This window comes from Rhinolophus sinicus, chromosome 16 (genome assembly GCF_057876585.1).
Source record: "Rhinolophus sinicus isolate RSI-liver-muscle chromosome 16, RSI-T2T, whole genome shotgun sequence".
In the NCBI taxonomy this organism is placed as follows: Eukaryota; Metazoa; Chordata; class Mammalia; order Chiroptera; family Rhinolophidae; genus Rhinolophus; species Rhinolophus sinicus.
In genome coordinates, this window is record NC_142516.1 from 67,114,664 (window position 1) to 67,132,748 (window position 18,085).

The 18,085-nt window shown below is 40.6% G+C and overlaps 1 protein-coding gene across 26 annotated transcripts in view; it reads right to left on the reverse strand.

The window, feature by feature from the left end:
- The window catches only part of ELAVL2 (ELAV like RNA binding protein 2), a 154,459-nt gene that overhangs the window by 11,665 nt on the left and 124,709 nt on the right, over nucleotides 1-18,085 (reverse strand). For all 26 annotated transcript variants that reach the window (XM_074330316.2, XM_074330309.2, XM_074330313.2 and 23 more), the window contains one exon: nucleotides 2,317-2,470. In XM_074330316.2, the coding sequence (XP_074186417.1) occupies nucleotides 2,317-2,470 (154 nt within the window). The remainder of the gene's footprint in view (nucleotides 1-2,316; nucleotides 2,471-18,085) is intronic.

Below are 18,085 nucleotides of genomic sequence, written 5' to 3' on the forward strand. Positions count from 1 at the left end.
GAGGGAAACCCAACTCACTCCATTTAATTAGCTTAAGCAGGCTGGGGGTGGGGGGCATAGCCGGCCACTGTGAGATACGCAATTGCAGGCACACACTTTCCTGATTGCAGTGCTTAGCAGAACCAGCTTGGGACTAATAGCTAGAAAAGTCTACATGCATCAGAGTATGTCACTGAGAAGAGGTTATTGAGGAAGAGAAACTGAGAAAATGCACTTGACCGTGATGACGTACTGGAACTTTCCAAAGGAATGAAGATGTACTTGCTCTCCAATTAATACTGTAAGTTCAACGGCTTAGAATTTTATTCTAATGTAGAAGACGGAATTCTTCCACGCATGCTTATCTCGGCCCGCCCATCCCTTCGCCCTTCCTATGGAAGCTACACCCATTGCACAGTATTACCACCTGATGGCTGAATAACAAAACTGCAGGATTTTTCATGTCAAATGAAGTACTCAATTTTGCCTTGAAAAGTGTTAAGTATAAAGATGAAATGGTGAGATGACGGCAGATAAGTGTTCAGCATGAAGCCCCCCTAGGACCAAACGGTTCCATGAGGAAAGCTTCTGGTAAGCAGCGCAGTGGCCTCCACAGGCTGGGCCCTCTAAACCCATGGTCCTCAGGCGAAGGGAAGAAGAACAGGAAGGGCTTGATACAACGCCCACCTCCGAGTTTCGTGCTTTAGGTGTTGGGTGGGGCCTAGTCATTTGCTTTCCTAACAATATTCCCAGAGGACGCTGCCGCTGCCGCTGCAGGACCACACTTGAGAATCACTGACTAAACCAGGAGGGGATATGGCAGGTCTGCCCAAGAGCCCCCGCACTCAGGAGGCATGTGCAGTTCAAAGAAGGACGTTCTGTAACGCAGGTGAAACCTGCTGTCAATTCACCGAGTCCTCATTAAAAATGAATGAATTGAAAAGCATCAAGTGATATGAACAAAATAAAAAGGCATTTTTGTTGATTTAAACAAGTGTATCTGGCATTGCCAGGCCTGGATTTCAATTTAATCCCATAGCACTCTGGGTAATAAAACACGTCGTGATGGAAAATATAAAGAGGAGTGTGAAATGCAGCTAAGAGGACAGCACGTTTATGTACCCTCACTGGACTACACTGCCTCCAACAGCAAAACCTACGGGCCATTGTCCCGTCCTGTGTATGACGGTAGATACCGCTCTACCCAAAACACTACGTACGGAGCTTAGCCTCCTCTGAGGCTAGTTCACAGCAAAGAGGGGCGTGACATGGGCTGCTTCTGATCACACTCTGATCAACTAAATTGATCTTCACTTGATGAATTAAACACTTGGCCTGATTTTATTTAAAAACTTGGCCTGATGAATGCATCTCTTTTAAAAACAAAATCCGACACTGTAGTACACGATGTATATCTAGTGATATCACCATTATAAAGGGGTGGGGGAGGAAAAGGAGAGAGAAAAAGAACAGGGAGAATGAAAGAGGGGCGAGAGAAGAAAAACACACACACAAAAAGGAAAACCTCCCTATCTTCTTTTTAAAAGCGAGCAGAAGTTGAATGTGATTGCTTGAGTGTATGGCGCTACAGGTGATTCCCCCCCCCCCCCACCCACCCTTGTCATATTTCTCTATTTTCATTACGTTTTTTAAAAAGTGTGGAGCTGGTAATAAAAAAATACACATGTACTTTATTTTTAAAATCCATCATCAAATCTATATTGCTAGCTTTTCTTTAACTGAAAGCAACAGCAGAAGAGTTCCCATACACACAAAAGTTTTAATAAACATAATGGTCTTCTCTTTTCTGTTTGGTTAAAAGTTACATTAAGCATAAAATCCATGCTTAACATTCAAAATTTCAGACACACACAAGCCTACAGTACAGCATGGACCCGGAAATCACCCTTACTGGCAATTACCAGAGCAGCTGTAGTGTAATCCTCCCCTGGAGAAGTAGCGGCATACTGCTGCATTCAACTATGCTTCTTACAAAAATAAAGTTGCTTATTAGGACTTCATAAGGAGGATGGGGGCTTTTTTCACGCAGCAGCTTGGAAATGAAGATTATAACATCTGCAAATTTATTACAAGCCATGAAACAGGCTTCGAACCTGCCCCTTCAGGGTGGAAATGACTCAAGCTCACTCACTATACCCCACAATCTATTTTTATCCATGCATATTTATGAACAATTCCAGCAGAAAACTGCATTTTCTAGCCCACATATACCTTTGATGTGTTCTAGAGGCAGGGCTGATCTATGGGAAGGCAGAATATTTTGCAATCTGCCAGTCAGAAAGTGTAAGCGATTGTTCAGCGCGGCTGCCTACTTACCAGTGACCTGGTCAACAAGAATACGAGAAGTAATAATGCGTCCATATTGTGAAAAAAGCTGTTCCAACTCCTTCTGGGTCATTGTTTTTGGAAGTCCACTGACGTACAAATTTGCGTCTCTGATAGAAGCTGAACTTGGGCGAGCATAGGAAACCTGGAAAAGGAAAATGAAATTACACGTACATGCCAACTCGGTTCCCTTCCTTCAGAAACTCAAAGACGGGCTCAGGTTAGTTAGTTAGTAGCTTTTCCATAAGGCACATACAACAAACAAGGAAGTTACAGCAAGCCCAGTGTTAACCGTTTTACTCAGTGCTGGAGAAATTCTCAACTAATGGGAAATGCCGTTCTCCTGGGTGGAGAGAACATTTACCCCAGACTTGTAAGTTACAAAACAGACCAGTGAGACACACAGCACCGAGCTACTCCTGGTTAAATAGGTGTCCTCGATGGGGCCAAACCCCTAAACTAGGAATTTAGGCTCAATCGAATGATTAACTTTAAAGACTCTAAATGCATCTGACATTTTTGTGACCTGTTTTCGAGCCTCTCCCATGTCTGGGGGTGATGGTGCCAACAGTTCTAAACAATTTCTCCTCTTATCAGTAAGTATATGTCCTTTTGATTTATTCCAAAATAGCTTTCTATCCCCACCCTCGAATTCCCACAAATTTAAATATGTCAATGAGTTGTTATCTCTCCCCTCCATCATCCTCTATTGCATTCTTGTCTTTTTAACCCTGATTTCAAAAGATCTTAAGTCCCTTGATTGACTTTACCTGCCAGTTTATGTAGGCTTTCCAAAAGCTTCCTATCTTTTAAGATATAGTACCCAAAATTCTACAAGGATGGAAGGCAAAGTATATTTGTCCAAGTCTATTTGTTCATAATCTACATTCTTCCATAAGCTTCATATGGGAGGGAGCTACAGCTGTCGCTCTTATCACGGTATCCCCAGTATCTTGGCACGTGATAGATGCTAGAATATTTGCTGAGTAAAGACAACCTAATACCCCACTGACCCTCTGGGTCCACAACAGCTTATTGGACCAGAGCATTTCAGGGACAATTCAACAAGTCATTGTGATACATCTTGCCCAGATTGTAATCGATGGCTCTTTGGCTATAATCTATAGCTCTGCTATGTGCCATTCCTGACCACATTCTCCTTGGTGTAACGGTAAGCTTTTTTGGACTACCTGCGAAGAAATACATTTCACAATACACCCCCATCTTCCAAATCATTCATAAAAAAGGCAAATGGGTCTCACTCTAGGATTGACTTATGGGGGTACCAGGATATGATATAATAACTTTGGCCTGCTCATTTTATCCATTAGTGTTCCCTTTTCATCTAGTTCATTGATTAAATAAAACAAAAAAGCTAACATTTAAAACAGCTTTTGATATGAAATATTTTCTCCATGATTTAAATTATGCCCACAGCTCACTTTGTTATGACTTTTTTGCTCCCCCCCCCCCGAAAAGCAAGCCAGGTTTTATACTACTTTATAAAGGTCTTGCTGTCTTTCACCCTTTCCCTAATAGTATTAACATTTAATACTCTTATCCTTTATTCAGTAAGTTTGCTTATTATCCAGTGAAAATACACCTGTTGGACTAAGGCTACACTTGGAAGGCACATTAGCCCTGTCGTGTCTATAGACAGAAGGAATTTGGAATAGGGGCGGAGAGAAGGTAGGTAACTATTCATGTAGCACTCTTCTCTCTATGCCGATACCCTAAGAACTACAGTTGGAGAACTACAGTATAAATGAAAATAACAAGTTCCTTTATTGGGAAATGATGGAAATGAAGGAAAATTCCAAGTGATCACTAAAATAATTTGAATGGAATCTAGTCTTGGGACTTGCTATAAGCTGATAAAAACATGAAGCCGATGAATTATATATGCATTCAGTGATGGGAATACATGAAGAGCCAGTTTCTAAAGTACAATGCTCAGTTATCTGGGTAAGCTAAAATTCTACCACTCGGACTCCCTTGGTATCTAATGGACTCCAAGGCTTTATTTCAGGGGCAGGGAGCTCTTGGCATGTCAGCTGTTAGTCTGCTCCAGATCGTGTGAGCAAAGTGTTCCCTTTGTGAAGAGCCACTTCCCATGGGCAACAGAGTAAGCGTCTGCACATTCTCACAGTCAGGAGGTAACTTCCTATGACTGACGAAGGAGGCAGTGGGGCAGGCAGCCTCTCCATGAGCTCAAGCAGGGCATGAAATAACTTAGCAGTAGTTAAAGGTGGCAGGCAGCTCTCTAACCAACGTGCCTGGCCACAAAATTAGGTTCAATTCATTCAGGGCTCTATGAACTTGGACAAATTCTTTAAGTCTACGACCACATAATTGTACCTTCTTTATATGATTAGTGGGAATAATTCAATGAAATAATCTCTAATGCACATAACATACAGAGCACAGAATCTAAAAACCTGGGTGACTATCGTATAAATATTATTTACCTCTATATGCAGCATCTGAAACATGTAGGGAAAGACCCCGACCATTAAACTTGAGAGTAACCTGAGTCCATTACTGTGTTCCGGAATAATATACTCACGCAGTGACATTTACTGCTTGGTACATTTCAGAGGAGTGTGGGTGGAGTGTTTTAAAAGTTATCCTAAAATATATTTAGGAAAACGGGTTTATATTTAGTGCTTATATAAAAGCTTTGAAAACATACTTGGGTCAGTTATGTTATCTGCTTTTATATTTCCTTCAATATCCAGTCTTTCGGTTCACATTGCTTCTTTAATTCCCAGCCTGCATTGACTGTATTTTCTTATTTCCTATATTCTTGATGCTTTGGCCTGCAAGGCCTGGATCCTGGACAGACCGCCACTCCCAGGGAGAGCTAATTCCTAAAGATAGTAAATGTCTCTCTTGGGAGCACACTTTTGGGATACAAACCAGCTGGTCCAGCCCACACCCCATCTCCTTTATCAAACTCCCACACCCCAAGCCAATATTCCCCGGGCCCTACATCAGGCCAGGGATAGGTACCAGACAGCGAGGGGCCATCCCCAGAGCCCAGAGCCCTCCAAAATGATTCAAGCTATCCAATGCTCAACTTACTGGGCACACCCTGCCCTGCTTCACCCTTTCCTCCCCACAGAACCCCAGTAAAGGCTCTGGGCCATGCTGCCCTCTCCGCCTCCCCCGTCTCCGTCCCCATGAGGCCCAGCAAGGCAGGCGGTGCCTCCCTTTCCTAGAGATTCATGAGTTGAACCCTCCTCCTCCCTAGCAATCGCGTCCACCAGGTGCAGGTCTTAACATACCCGACTGAAGCAAATCCTGGGGACACTTTAGAACATGGCCACATTAAAAGGACTCTGAGAACCAGTAACAAACCTCCTTGAAATAGTCTTTTTCAGGAATTCGGGCAATGATCCAGTTCCCACAGGCAGGACAGAGGTGACTGAGTCGTATGTAAACGGGACGGTGGGAACAAATAAGATTTCTACGTAACTTACACGCAGGAGTTTCTGCAGAGACTGCACTGGCAAAGCATTTTAAAGACAACACTGTGGGTGCCTCACAACAACGCTGTGAGGCGGGCAGGACACACGTTTGCATTTTTTACTGCCGAGGAAAGAGGTGCAGACAAGGAAAAGAATGGGCCTAAGGTTACACGGATACAGTGCTGAGTTCTGGATTCAGATGGTGGTCTTCCGACCCCACGTTCTTATCTACTTGTCCAGTTTTCTCGCCACAATACCACGCTATAGTAACTAGCTGATCAGTGCACTTGTCCTGAATTTGGAAAAATTAAATGAATCTTGGCTGTTTTCTACACACACACACACACACACACACACACACGCAGTGAAACTCAGCACAGCAGAAAACAGGGTGGCACTAGAGTTATTTTATTTCAGTTTCCCTTAATATTTTGTGAAAGTAACTTTTCCCAAGGAAGGATGAGTGACCACTAACTGGGAGAAACTGCACATCATCATTAGGATTTTGAAATTCATTTTATTACTTTCAAATTCTTCGAATGTAATTAAATGAGGAATGCACGCCCCCTCCACCCCTGCCCACGTTCCTACAAGACGTAAGGTAAGGTACCTGTCCTCCTCCCGGACCCACGTGCTGCGTCTCACCCCTGCACCACGGTCACTGCTGGCGTTAAAACAGCTCCGTTTCCCCTGCTCCCTCACACACATCACTATCACTCACATCCCCACCAAGAGAAACATCTTCTTCTTCTTCCAGCTCAAAGAATTATACACCGCAAAGGCATTCAGACCAAAGCAGGGAGACTTGCAGTGGGATAAGGACGGGTACTTTGGAGACTCAAATCAGCTTTCAGACCAAATTTTGCATCTGGCAGTTCTCAGCAACCTTCTCCATTCTGACTTTTCCTGTGCGTCTGGAGCGCACATGGGTGCCGTGCTTTAATACTCACGTGGAAAACCACTCTTAGGCTATCTTAATCCATAAAATGTTAAGTCTATCTGCTTTCTTTGGGTTGCTTCAAGACTAAAATGCCTTGGAGAAGACCCAAGATATGGTTTTGTTTTATGGCAAATTCTGTATTAGAAATACTTCAGTACAATGAACCTGCAGTACATGTCTCAGGGGTCAAAACAGCCTCTTCCTCCACCAAGTGCAAGCTGTTCTCTAATCTACGTTCACTGGATTAATAGATGCGTTTGGATTTTAAGTTTTCACTGCCATTTAAACAGGTGAATATTTAATGCCTGAGAAGCAAGGTTATGAAATGTCAAAACTAAGTGAAGGATCTAATTTAAGAGGCAGCCAGAGAGTCTGCAATTTAAATATTTAAAGACGATACAGGGAATACAACACTGAACACCAATCTACTCCAATGATAGCAATTTAAAAGTCAGGTTTATGCTGGAATTTCTCACAACCTTACAAGTGATATAATAAACAAAGACAAGCAATACGGAGATTACTTGAGGGGAAAGGAAGGGAGGCAGTTAGAAATACCAGGCAAATAAATGCTCTAGGCGATGGCTTCTCAAATTGTTCTTCACAAATGAGATCAGACAGGACAAAATAGAGATAAAAATAGATTTATCAAAGTAATTAGATCTCAAAAGTGGAATAGTTTGAAACATAGTATATTTCTTATAATTAAAAACTCATTTCTTCATCAGCAACTAAAACTAATTATACATTAAAAATTCAAGGACAAGTACCAAGAATGAACTATCAAAACACAAGTCAGTCAAAACACACAGAATCAAAAGGAACAGAAATATCTGGCTAAGAACTGTTAGTTTAGTACATGTACGTAATAAAGTTTAAAATCTCTGTACATCACTTTTAATACAAGTCCATTTAAATGCTTCTGTCCAAAAACACAACTGCTCTCGTTTCTCTGATTCATCAACAGAAAGATCAGTGACAGTGGACATTAATACCAAGAGATTAAGAGAAACTGCACATGATAAGGTCTATAAATGAACAAAGCAAATCCTCTTTATTAAACTAAGGGCATCTGAAAAATCTCCCACTGGCAAGATCACCACTGAACAACTTCTGTCACTTGTCAATTACTGACCCAGAACTACAAACATCCTGAAAATTAAGATACCTGCCACTTCAGACTTTTTTGAAAAGCTCCATTCAGTCTCTCCAGCTGAAAGGAGTGGACAAGGTCATACTTGTGTCTATTTAAACTGAGAGTTAATTGCTGTTCATATCAAAAAAATGGAGTCTTGACGGGACTGTCTGAAAAGAAGACACCACTACTAAATGAAAGTTAGCTGTGACTCTGGTGGACAAAGGTCTTGTGACAGCACCAAGGCTTTGCAGACAGGTGACCACAGTGCATCCTCTGCAAGAGCTCCGAAGTACAGAGAAGGATGTGATCACTAACCGCAATTCAGGCCACAGACCTCAAAATTCACCCGAAAGAAAGAAGTGTACTTTGATCCACTTGTAAATGCAAAACCCTACCAGGAACAGGACTCAAACACACATGAAGGTATATACATATCATAGTCCAAGGGTAGGTTTTACCTCAAGCCAGGCATAGGTCACAAAGGGTTGCAAATGAGTAAATCTGAGAGAACAGAGCACATGGAAATAAGTCCATCGGAAATTAAAGATTAGCGCTAGCAAAGGTTTTAGAGCTAAAAGGAATAATCACACCTAACAGGAAGGCTTAGAGAAAGTATTATAGATTAGGGCAGTTTCCTTTAATAGGTATTCCAACGCACAGCATTTAGAAAGCTACATCAATGGGGATTACATATGGAACCTCAAATTTTATTGAGACTGGATTTGTTGAATTCTGTAAGTTTACGTCAAGACTGTGTGAATTCAAGCGAGTAGTTCATTCAGATACCATGGAATACACTTGATCATGTTATGCTCTCCTTAAACTCCTTCAGGGGGTCCTCATGCTTTAAGATTAATTTCAAATGTCTTAGTCCTTTTACATTCAGGACACTGAGTACGTTTTCTATATAAACAGACACAACCTTCAATAGCTCCCCAAAGCTTCCTGCTCCCTCACTTCTCTGTGTCCAAAAACACCAATCAAAAAGAAGGGTGGAAGATTCAGGGACCTTGACTCTGTCAAGGGGTTTTTCCTCTATACCACTGGCTGCAACAGAGTCTGAAATCGTGTGAATTTCTAGCAAAACGGCAGTTATTGGGCGATGATCAGACATTTACAAGGAACTACCAGAAGAGATATACAAGAAGGTAAGAACCTTGGCTTTGCCAAACAGTTTCTTGTATACACGTAAGAAAATCTGAACTACATCAAAATGAGTTATTCCCTTAGGACAGTTTACTGTATTTCTTCTAGTAATGCCTGAGAGTTATTTAGGAGATGTGTGAGAAAAATCTAATAGGGGTGGGTGGAGGGAAGGGAGCTGAAGAGAGAAAAACCAAACTACGGATCGTGAGCCTAGTACTTTTCAGCAATTAAATTAAAATGTACCTAGAATAGTCAGAATCTCTTAGGTGCTAAAGATGCCCCCTTTTTTAATTGCATATCATTTAATAGAAACAAAAAGGAAAAGAGCAACTAGTGGTTTTACACTAGAGAGACTTCCCAGCGTCACATCATGTTCTGGTTTTAGGGCATCATGAAACACACTCCAAGGCAGCTGAATCTTATATCCAACTTAAACATGAAGCTAAGAAACAGTAGTAAAGTCCTAAGAGATCACAGACGACAGTGTTAGAAGCGATACTAAAACTCCTGAATAGCCACAGAAAAACAAAAGTATTCTGGTTGTAAGATCTGTAACTATGCCAACTAATCATAAACTGGAGACTCGACAAATTGGATTTCATTTTTCACACATCCTCAATTCAGCCTCTGAAAAACTTACACTGAGCAGGAATTTATTAAATGCTACCCAAAACAGTTTCATCCATGTGTATCAATTAAATGAGGGTCCAAATAGGCTGTCCTGACAGACATCTTTATTTTTTATTAAAGTATTGTAGCTGGCAGATCATATCTGCCCTTTTGCTATTGCTTCTACTTGTCTACAGCACACAGCTGGGTCACCAAGGGCTCTCAGGCTGATAAAGACAAAAGGATCCATGGGAGGGACATTCTTGAAACACAACTTAGAGAGGCCACGAATGCCTTCCGAATTCCTAAGGACCTCTGCATGGAAAGAACTTAACATAAAAGACAAGCAGAGCAATGGTGTGGATATGGCCCCTGAAGTGGGGGGGAAGGGAGTTAAATCAAATCTGCTGCAGTGGTGGTAGGTTAGTCATTCCAAGATCTAAGCAAGAATCTGTCAATCAAAATGTCCCACATTCCATTTCCAACCGATCCCATACCTTCACTTAGCCCATTAAAATTTTAGAAAGCCATTACGTTAAAATGGCACACACACACACACACACACACACACACACAAAAACAGATGGGAGGTTCAGCTGTAAGCAGCAAGGAGTCCATTCCTACCTTCTCTGCCTTAGGAAGTACCAGCAGTGGTTATGGAAGCAGACATCCTTATGTTTAACATTAAAAATGAGAAACAATCCTGTATTTATTTAGAAATATTAAGTAACATGAATAGGAGGCAGAAGAGGATGCATTATTACTAGTGACACTCTGGCCACAACAGAGGTTACTCTGAAAGAGTGGCCAGAAATGAGTACTTGTACTTGAATCCCCCAATTAAGACGCGAGAACACAGCACAGGGAGTCCCGCAGAGCGAGGTCCAAGGCTTGGCTCTATCGCTTACAGTTATACTCGTGTAACTTGGGACTCATTGCCTTAGATCCAGTGAAGCCTCTATTTCTTTATTTGTAATTTGATGTTTCATAGTCCTTACCTCACAGGGACCTTACAAGGATTAAATGGAGTAACTATGAGCACAGAGGTGGAGAACCCCAGTCATGTTTTAATCAGAGTATAATGATTTCATGTACTATATCAAACCACAACGATACCAATAATGGGAGTCCCTACCATTTCTTAAGTGCTTTCTATGTGCCAGGCACTATTCTGGATATTACAGTATGATTTGAGTATTATTACCAGTGCCCCCAATTTATGGAAGGAAAATGTCAAATAATACCATTATACTGAGATCAGGTAAGAAAACACAAACAGGGAGACTTGGCACAAGGAAGATGTATGTGTTATACTTGAACAGGAAAGGAATTTGAAGATTAAATAAATAAGGCTTCTTCCAAATTCATCGCAGTTATCAAAATTCTTATATTAATCACCACAATTTGTAATTACAATATTACAAAGTAGTACAAGTATTTTGTAAGACGACGGCCGATGAGTGTGTCGGGAAGCCTGAAGCATGAGGAAAAGGCTGCCTTCCTGTCACACGGAGTCAACACCCAAAATCTTTAAATGTGCTGATACAAAAGGCCAACTTAAATGTATTTATCCAAACTACCACATATTAAATCCTCTAACACCCTCCTTCTCTCTCATAGAGATCTGCCAGAGCCTCAAGTGAGATGCAGGGTGAGAAACAGAGAGTAGTTTTTGGGGAGACAGTGGTAGAAATAACAAACGGACTTCACGGAATACAGCACCTAACTTCAGATACGGTGACATGTCTGTTTCTGATATGGCAGGGGCTACAAGTTACCATGCGACCCGTGCCTGATGACAGTGTGATGTTACAGCATGAAAAAATACTAAGACGGCCACATTAGCAGGCAGTAGTGTACATTTTTCATTTTAGACACTTTTATTACATATGCTATGAGGACATTAGGGAGACTTTTTAAAGGAGGGAAATCTCAGTCCTTAGTACTCAATATTCAGACAGGGCTGGGGCCCCTTCAGCACTGCAGACTGCCTTAGGCCTCCTCCCAGGGTACCAGGCCTGCAGTTCACCCACAGAGCTTTTCCATTCCTAGGTTTGAAGCTCCTGGAGAGCTGAAATTAATGCCTGTATGTATGTGGCTTCCCCCCCCCCCCCCCCCCCCCCCCCCGCCCAACACGCACGTAGGCACTCCTATGCCTGCTCAGTGAGTATTTTCGTGGCCTTCTTCTGCTGGGGCTACTTCTGAAGTACCTCTTGGGCAAGATGATTAGAAAGTGTGACGCTTGTCCAAACAATCTGGCTTTTTATGCTTCACTGGAAACAATACAAGTTAAATTGGCTTACAGGAAAAGAGACGTACTCATCCAATTCTTCAAAAGCCATTCTCCAGTAATGGCTTTTTAAGGGTTCTTTCAAGATTCTGAGACTTGATCAGATGCAATCTCCAACAAAAGCCATACTATCAAGATACCTGTCATAACTTTACCTCCGAAAGTGAACTTACAATATAATTTATGCAGTATCTGAGCATCTAATATATCTAAGGCACTGTTAATAGATTAAAATGCTGAGTTAGAAAGTTAGCCTAAGGAAGGACCACACACTACCTGGTGTAAGTCAACTGGAGCTATTTAAGAATAAAAGCCAACTAGTACTGGCTGGTAATGTGTGGAAGATGAAAAAGGTCTCAACAAGCCAAATTCGGCGGGTTACACATCCTAGCATACTCCATCTAAGAGAGAAAGAATATACGAAAGAGAGAGACAGATGACAAAGATACAGGCTGATGGACATTAGGCAGAAAATCTCACAAAAAGGATAACAATAGTTGACTCTTCCTTTCTTGCAGAAAAGAAAAGGAAGGTCAAGTCCTTCACAATCATTCATCGGACCATCTTCAATGCATAGTAAGGCCTGCCAGGAAGTGACAGTTCCACTCTTAATTTCACTTAAATTGTGAGTTTTTCCTTCTTTGAGTTTGGGAGCAGGTTTCCACGATTTCTTGTAAGCGAGCTATAGAAAATTCCTCATTCAGAATTCATAAATAAAGCATTAAGAGTTCTGTGAGGTGCTCTGAAGGCAAAGATGCCTTTCCTCAGAGAGCAGACCACAAACAGGAAAGGTAATATGCAGTAAAACATGAAAGCTTGTGTTTATCTATCCATTGCCAACTCAAACTTGGTAAATAATGACAGTGGTATAGAGCAGTGAAAGCAGATGACAATGACCCACGGCATGAGATAAGAATTAGATTTGCATATTCAAGAATGAAGAGCCCAGCTGAGCCAAGAAAGAAACTTCAGTAGGACAATGACAACACTGGAATAGGGAGGAGGGCTGATTCTAGAGCCTTAAATGTCAGGGTGAACCTTTAGGAGCAGGAGAGTGACAGTGTACAGAAATGTCTGTCACATACATGTACAACATGGAGATGATTTCCCATCATATGGTGAGGTGAGGAAACAGTGAAAATCAGTGTGGCAACAAAAAGGCTAATTTAAATATCATCTACAATAAGTTTCCTTTTGTTCTATAACTAGATGAAAAACTGCTTCGGTACAATGTTCGCTCAGATAGCCAAGTCTTCTTTGACCTACTTAAACATACAGTAAGGACAATATAATGATCTTATGTGTGTGTGTGGACACTAAGTGCTCCATAGAAAAATTTCCTCTTGGTACCATTAGTAAATATCTTCAATGAGTCTCATACTAGATCACCATGGATCTCTGCAGAACAAGGCAGATACGTGTTCATGGACAAATGAAAAATTTGTCCCTACAGTTCTTATCAGTTAGGTCTTCACTAAAAATGGATAAACATAAAATAAGGGGCTAGGTTTAATCAAATTTTCCTACCAACCATTTTTGGAGAAGATTATTACTTGATAAAATAAATACACTTTATAGTTTTCATAGTTTTCAGAGGTAAGTTTCTTCCAAAAAGTACATGTCACAAAAAGGCCTCTGTCTTTGAAGGAGACATTTCTTCATGTGTTAATACCTTTCTTCTTTCTCCGCCTGGTACACCCTGTTTTACAAAGCCCTATCACCTCTGAAACCACTGCAGAGGCTTCTCGACAGCCCGTGACATATCCATGTCCACTGCACTCTGCATTCACTTATCATACATCCAAGTAATGGTCATATAAATAAATAAGTGCTGTCACCCTTAGTACAATGACATCAAGGACAAGCCCACATCTTGTCATATTTTAGCACTGCTCCAACATTTAGAAAAGCTGACTGGTACATACCAGGCACTCAAATGCTTGCAGAATTAAGTACTTATTTAATTACTCACAGATATTCCCTATCCAAGATTGTATAACCATGATTGTATAGTTTTAAAAAAACAATTTGCAATTAAATGTTGTTCACTATCACGCTTGTTATCTTTGCCCTTTTGAAAGGGGTGGGAAAAGGAGAAAAAAAGCACATGTGTGATGGACCTTATTAACTTTTAGAGCACATGACCTTCACTACAAACTTAGACTGACCACGGGTCTTGTGATGGTTCCGAACCCTGACGGGATGGGACTCTTGAAGATGAAATAACCAGTTTTACTAAACCTTTAATATACTTTAAAAAATTCATCACCAAACTTCCAAGGGAAAATTTCTAACAATTCTCTTCTTTAAACAAACGCTATTTTATTTCCACAATCCCCCTTTAAACACCGGTTGCAAATGTAAAACAGTCTGCAACCCATATTTATACAGGCATACTTCATTTTGCTTTATTATGCTTCACATGTTGCTTTTTTTTTTTCTTTTTTTTTTTAACAAATTTAAGGCAAGACCCTTACCAGCAAAAAGATTACTATTAATTTTATTATGGTGGTCTGGAACCAAACCCACAATATCTGTGAGGTATGCCTGTATTACAAGTAAACCACAACAAATAAGAGTTTAGTGCTTTTAGGCCTGAATGGACACAACTGTCAGGCATTGTGTGTGTGTGTGTGTGTGTGTGTGTGTGTGTGTGTTTGTGTACACACACACGCACAAAAAAGTTAGGAAACCAACTCTTGTTCAAGGGTAGGCTGTCTTTGGTAATCCTAAATCAGTACAAATTACGTATCATTTTGTTTAAAAAGGGCAGTAACAGGAAATATTCTGGATTGCCTATGGCATGTCTTATCTCTCAAACACATCTAGAGAGAAATCTGTGTGTGAGATACATGCATATATACCTATATACAGAGGATGCTAAAAAATGTATACACATTTTAACAAAGGGAAACTGTATTAAAATTGTAATACTCAATATATACTGATAACGAAAGATGAATACAAGTCATGTTTGACTTCTGCGAATACAAGAGGTGCTCAAAGTGGTTACCAGCAGCGTCCAGACACTTCTCAGTACGGCAAAGTACTGATTGAGCAACGTTGACCAAAGTGTCCACATGTATACACTTTTTTGGCACCCCCAGTATGTAACATGTATATACATGTAACATGATAAAAATAAAAAAGGATAATAAAAATGTTATTATAAGCCCTCCCCAGAGCCAAAGAAACTATTACCTACACATATTTTGTGGACCTGACAGAAGTTATACAACTACAAACAGTTTATTCAATAGATAATTGAAAAGGGATAACCCCTGAAACATTACTAAATGTTTTATAACTTCAAACCTACCAAGATATTTTTCTCTCAACATGATTAGACCTTAGAGAATAATCACAGGGAAAGCTTTCTTAAATGAACTGATTTGCAGGACTAACAGTCTCAAAGACAATCCCTCATTCTCCAAATATCTATTAGACACCTGAGCTATATAGCCCCCAAACAGCTTTAACAAAAAGTAATTACTGTATTTCTAAAGCCTTTTGTATGACAGTTGTGAAGGTTGTACATGAGAGAGGGGTTTTGAAGGAAAACACCAACCATAACTGGACACAACGAAGAGACCCTGTCATTCACTGCCATTCACAGAGCTCCTCCAGAAATTTAAAGAGGGGCCCGAGGAGGGGATAACCACCTTTCCCTGTGTTGCAAGACACAATGTTCTCCTGCTCCAGATGCGTAGAGGCACTTCACTTTACCTTTGGAATCCATTTCAGTGGTATTTAATTACACTGGAGGGAGCACCGCCTGGCCGGGCACGGGTCTCACTGATTGATAACATCAATAACATTCACTGGCTGTAATTAAACCGCCAAACAGTATCCCCTTTGCCACTGGGTAGATCAATGTTCTTTAATACTCAGAGAACAAAGTACAAAGGTGAGAGGGGTGTTTTTAGCCCTCACCTTCACAGTTCATTTGACTTTGTGCACCAGAGTCGTTTGCAGACGATGCATATTTCACAATTCCCCAAGACGCTGGTTAATGAAGAAGAACTAAGGGAAATCCTGCAAGCTGATGATGATCACTTATTAACCCATTTTTGCAAATCTGAGCTGCACAGAGTCGTCCTAGCCGTTCGGCAATACTACACACTGCTTTGACCTAGCTTTGGGACAAAATTCAGTTTATGTCAAAAGGTTTATAAATTAAGGTGGTACACAGTATTTTTCTTTTTCAAATACTTATGACATGCTATGTGGGGAGTTCTGGTGATAGAGCAAATTCCCATTTATTCCAACCTGATTAGAAAGTTCAAAAATATACAGATACTGGGGAGGGGTGGAAGAGGCGTGTGGTTGGGAAACTATAAATGTGAGTCAAATTTTAATTGCATTGTAAAAGCAACTTCCATAATCTAAGGATTCACAACCATCTTGGATAATATAATTCAATTCCCAATCTCTATACTACAAAATACCCATTTTAAACAAACGGGCCCCAGAAGAACTATACTGCAAATTCCCCATTCTCAGAATTGAATATTAAATGATGGTTATGTACTTGTAATGCTAAAAGTATTTAATGACATTCAAATGCTCTGCAAATGAGCAAACTGTGTGTGTGAGACAGAGAGAGAGAGAGAGAGAGAGAAAACGGCCGAGGGAGAGAGAGAACAGAGAGATGTATTATTTTTTAGGTAAATCCAGTATTATGTTTATTAAAAATACATGTAGTCATAAACATTCCAGATACTTTATTAGAGACCCTACACAAATCTTATTTACATATAGATTTGTTTTGAAACAAGCACCACAGACCTGTTTAAGAGCAAATCATTAAGGTCCACCAAACATCGGTTCTCAGGTCAGACCACCACCTGTTAAGAAGCACCTGTGGTGACTATTAAAATACAATTTCCTGGGCTTCACTCTGCAGATAATCAGATAGAGTAGTTTTGATTGGGGTCCAGAAATCTGCATTTTATCAACTACCCTACCCCAATGATTCTGACAAACATTAAAAGTTTTTGCAGTCCCTTATTTTAATAAGTAATCCTAAAACTGGGGTGCATTCAGGTTCCCTGGAGAGCTCATAAAAATTACAGACATCAAGCTCACCTCCTGCCTTCCATTACTGTTGGTTTCCTGGTTTCTGAATGAGGAAGACAATTTCCCAGGTATCTTCAAAGTGAAGTATATGTGAATATAAATCACCAACAAATACAACAATATAAAAGTAAAACGAAGCCCATAAACCCATCCAAAGGTATTTGCAAAAATCAGGCTGGCTGGATGTGACTCAGCTGGGTTTTGAGAACCCATCAGCTTGGACACCTCTGCAAAAGGCTGCTGTGCTGGGTTCCATGAGGTCAGAGTTTTCTAGGCATATGAATAGGGCTATTCGTAAAGCAAGCAGGAACCGGTAAATTTCTAGTCATTTAACAAAGTGTGTGGAAACTGAAGCTCTTTCTGAATTATCTGTTTCTATGACCAGGTGAGTGCCCTGCTTTTCCTTGCCCTTCCTGCTTCTCACCTGAAGGTCAGTCAGGACTCATTAGCAACCCCAGAACCTAGCAGGAAGGACTGAACCTCTTATTCCTGTGGGAGAAGGTAACCTCGTACTAATGACCACAAAACAGATCACATTAGCAGGATTTATTGATTTTCTTTTTTTTTCAAAATCCACTTCTCTACATCATAGGGTAACTAATTTTTAAAATATCCAACAAAATTAAACCAAAGAACTAAATATTGTGACTCCTTTCTTCAGAGTAAAAGTGGCTTTTTCATTCCTCCCCAGCTAGATTTCTAAAATACAACTTTAATATAGAAAAGGAAGGCTGAAAAACAACTGCATGTTTTTGGTCTTCTCTCTCTGAAAGGAACAGGTCAGCACAAGTATTTCTTACCTCCAGATGTCGAGCACTGTGTATCACGATGACTGTGGCGCCTGGTACCATCTCCATCATTTTATAAATGAGAAAACTAGCTCAACAGAACAAGAGAAGAACACAAATCCAGGACCTGTGACTCCACGTCCCGATGTACCATTCAGAGTTCTTCAAATACGCGACGGCGGGGAGGCTGACAAGGAGCAAATTTCCTGTATTGTGTTCAAAACATGTAGAGCCCTGTCTCTCTCTTGCTTACCCACAAATAATAGGTCAAACTTTCCAACATGGAAACTTCACAAGTAA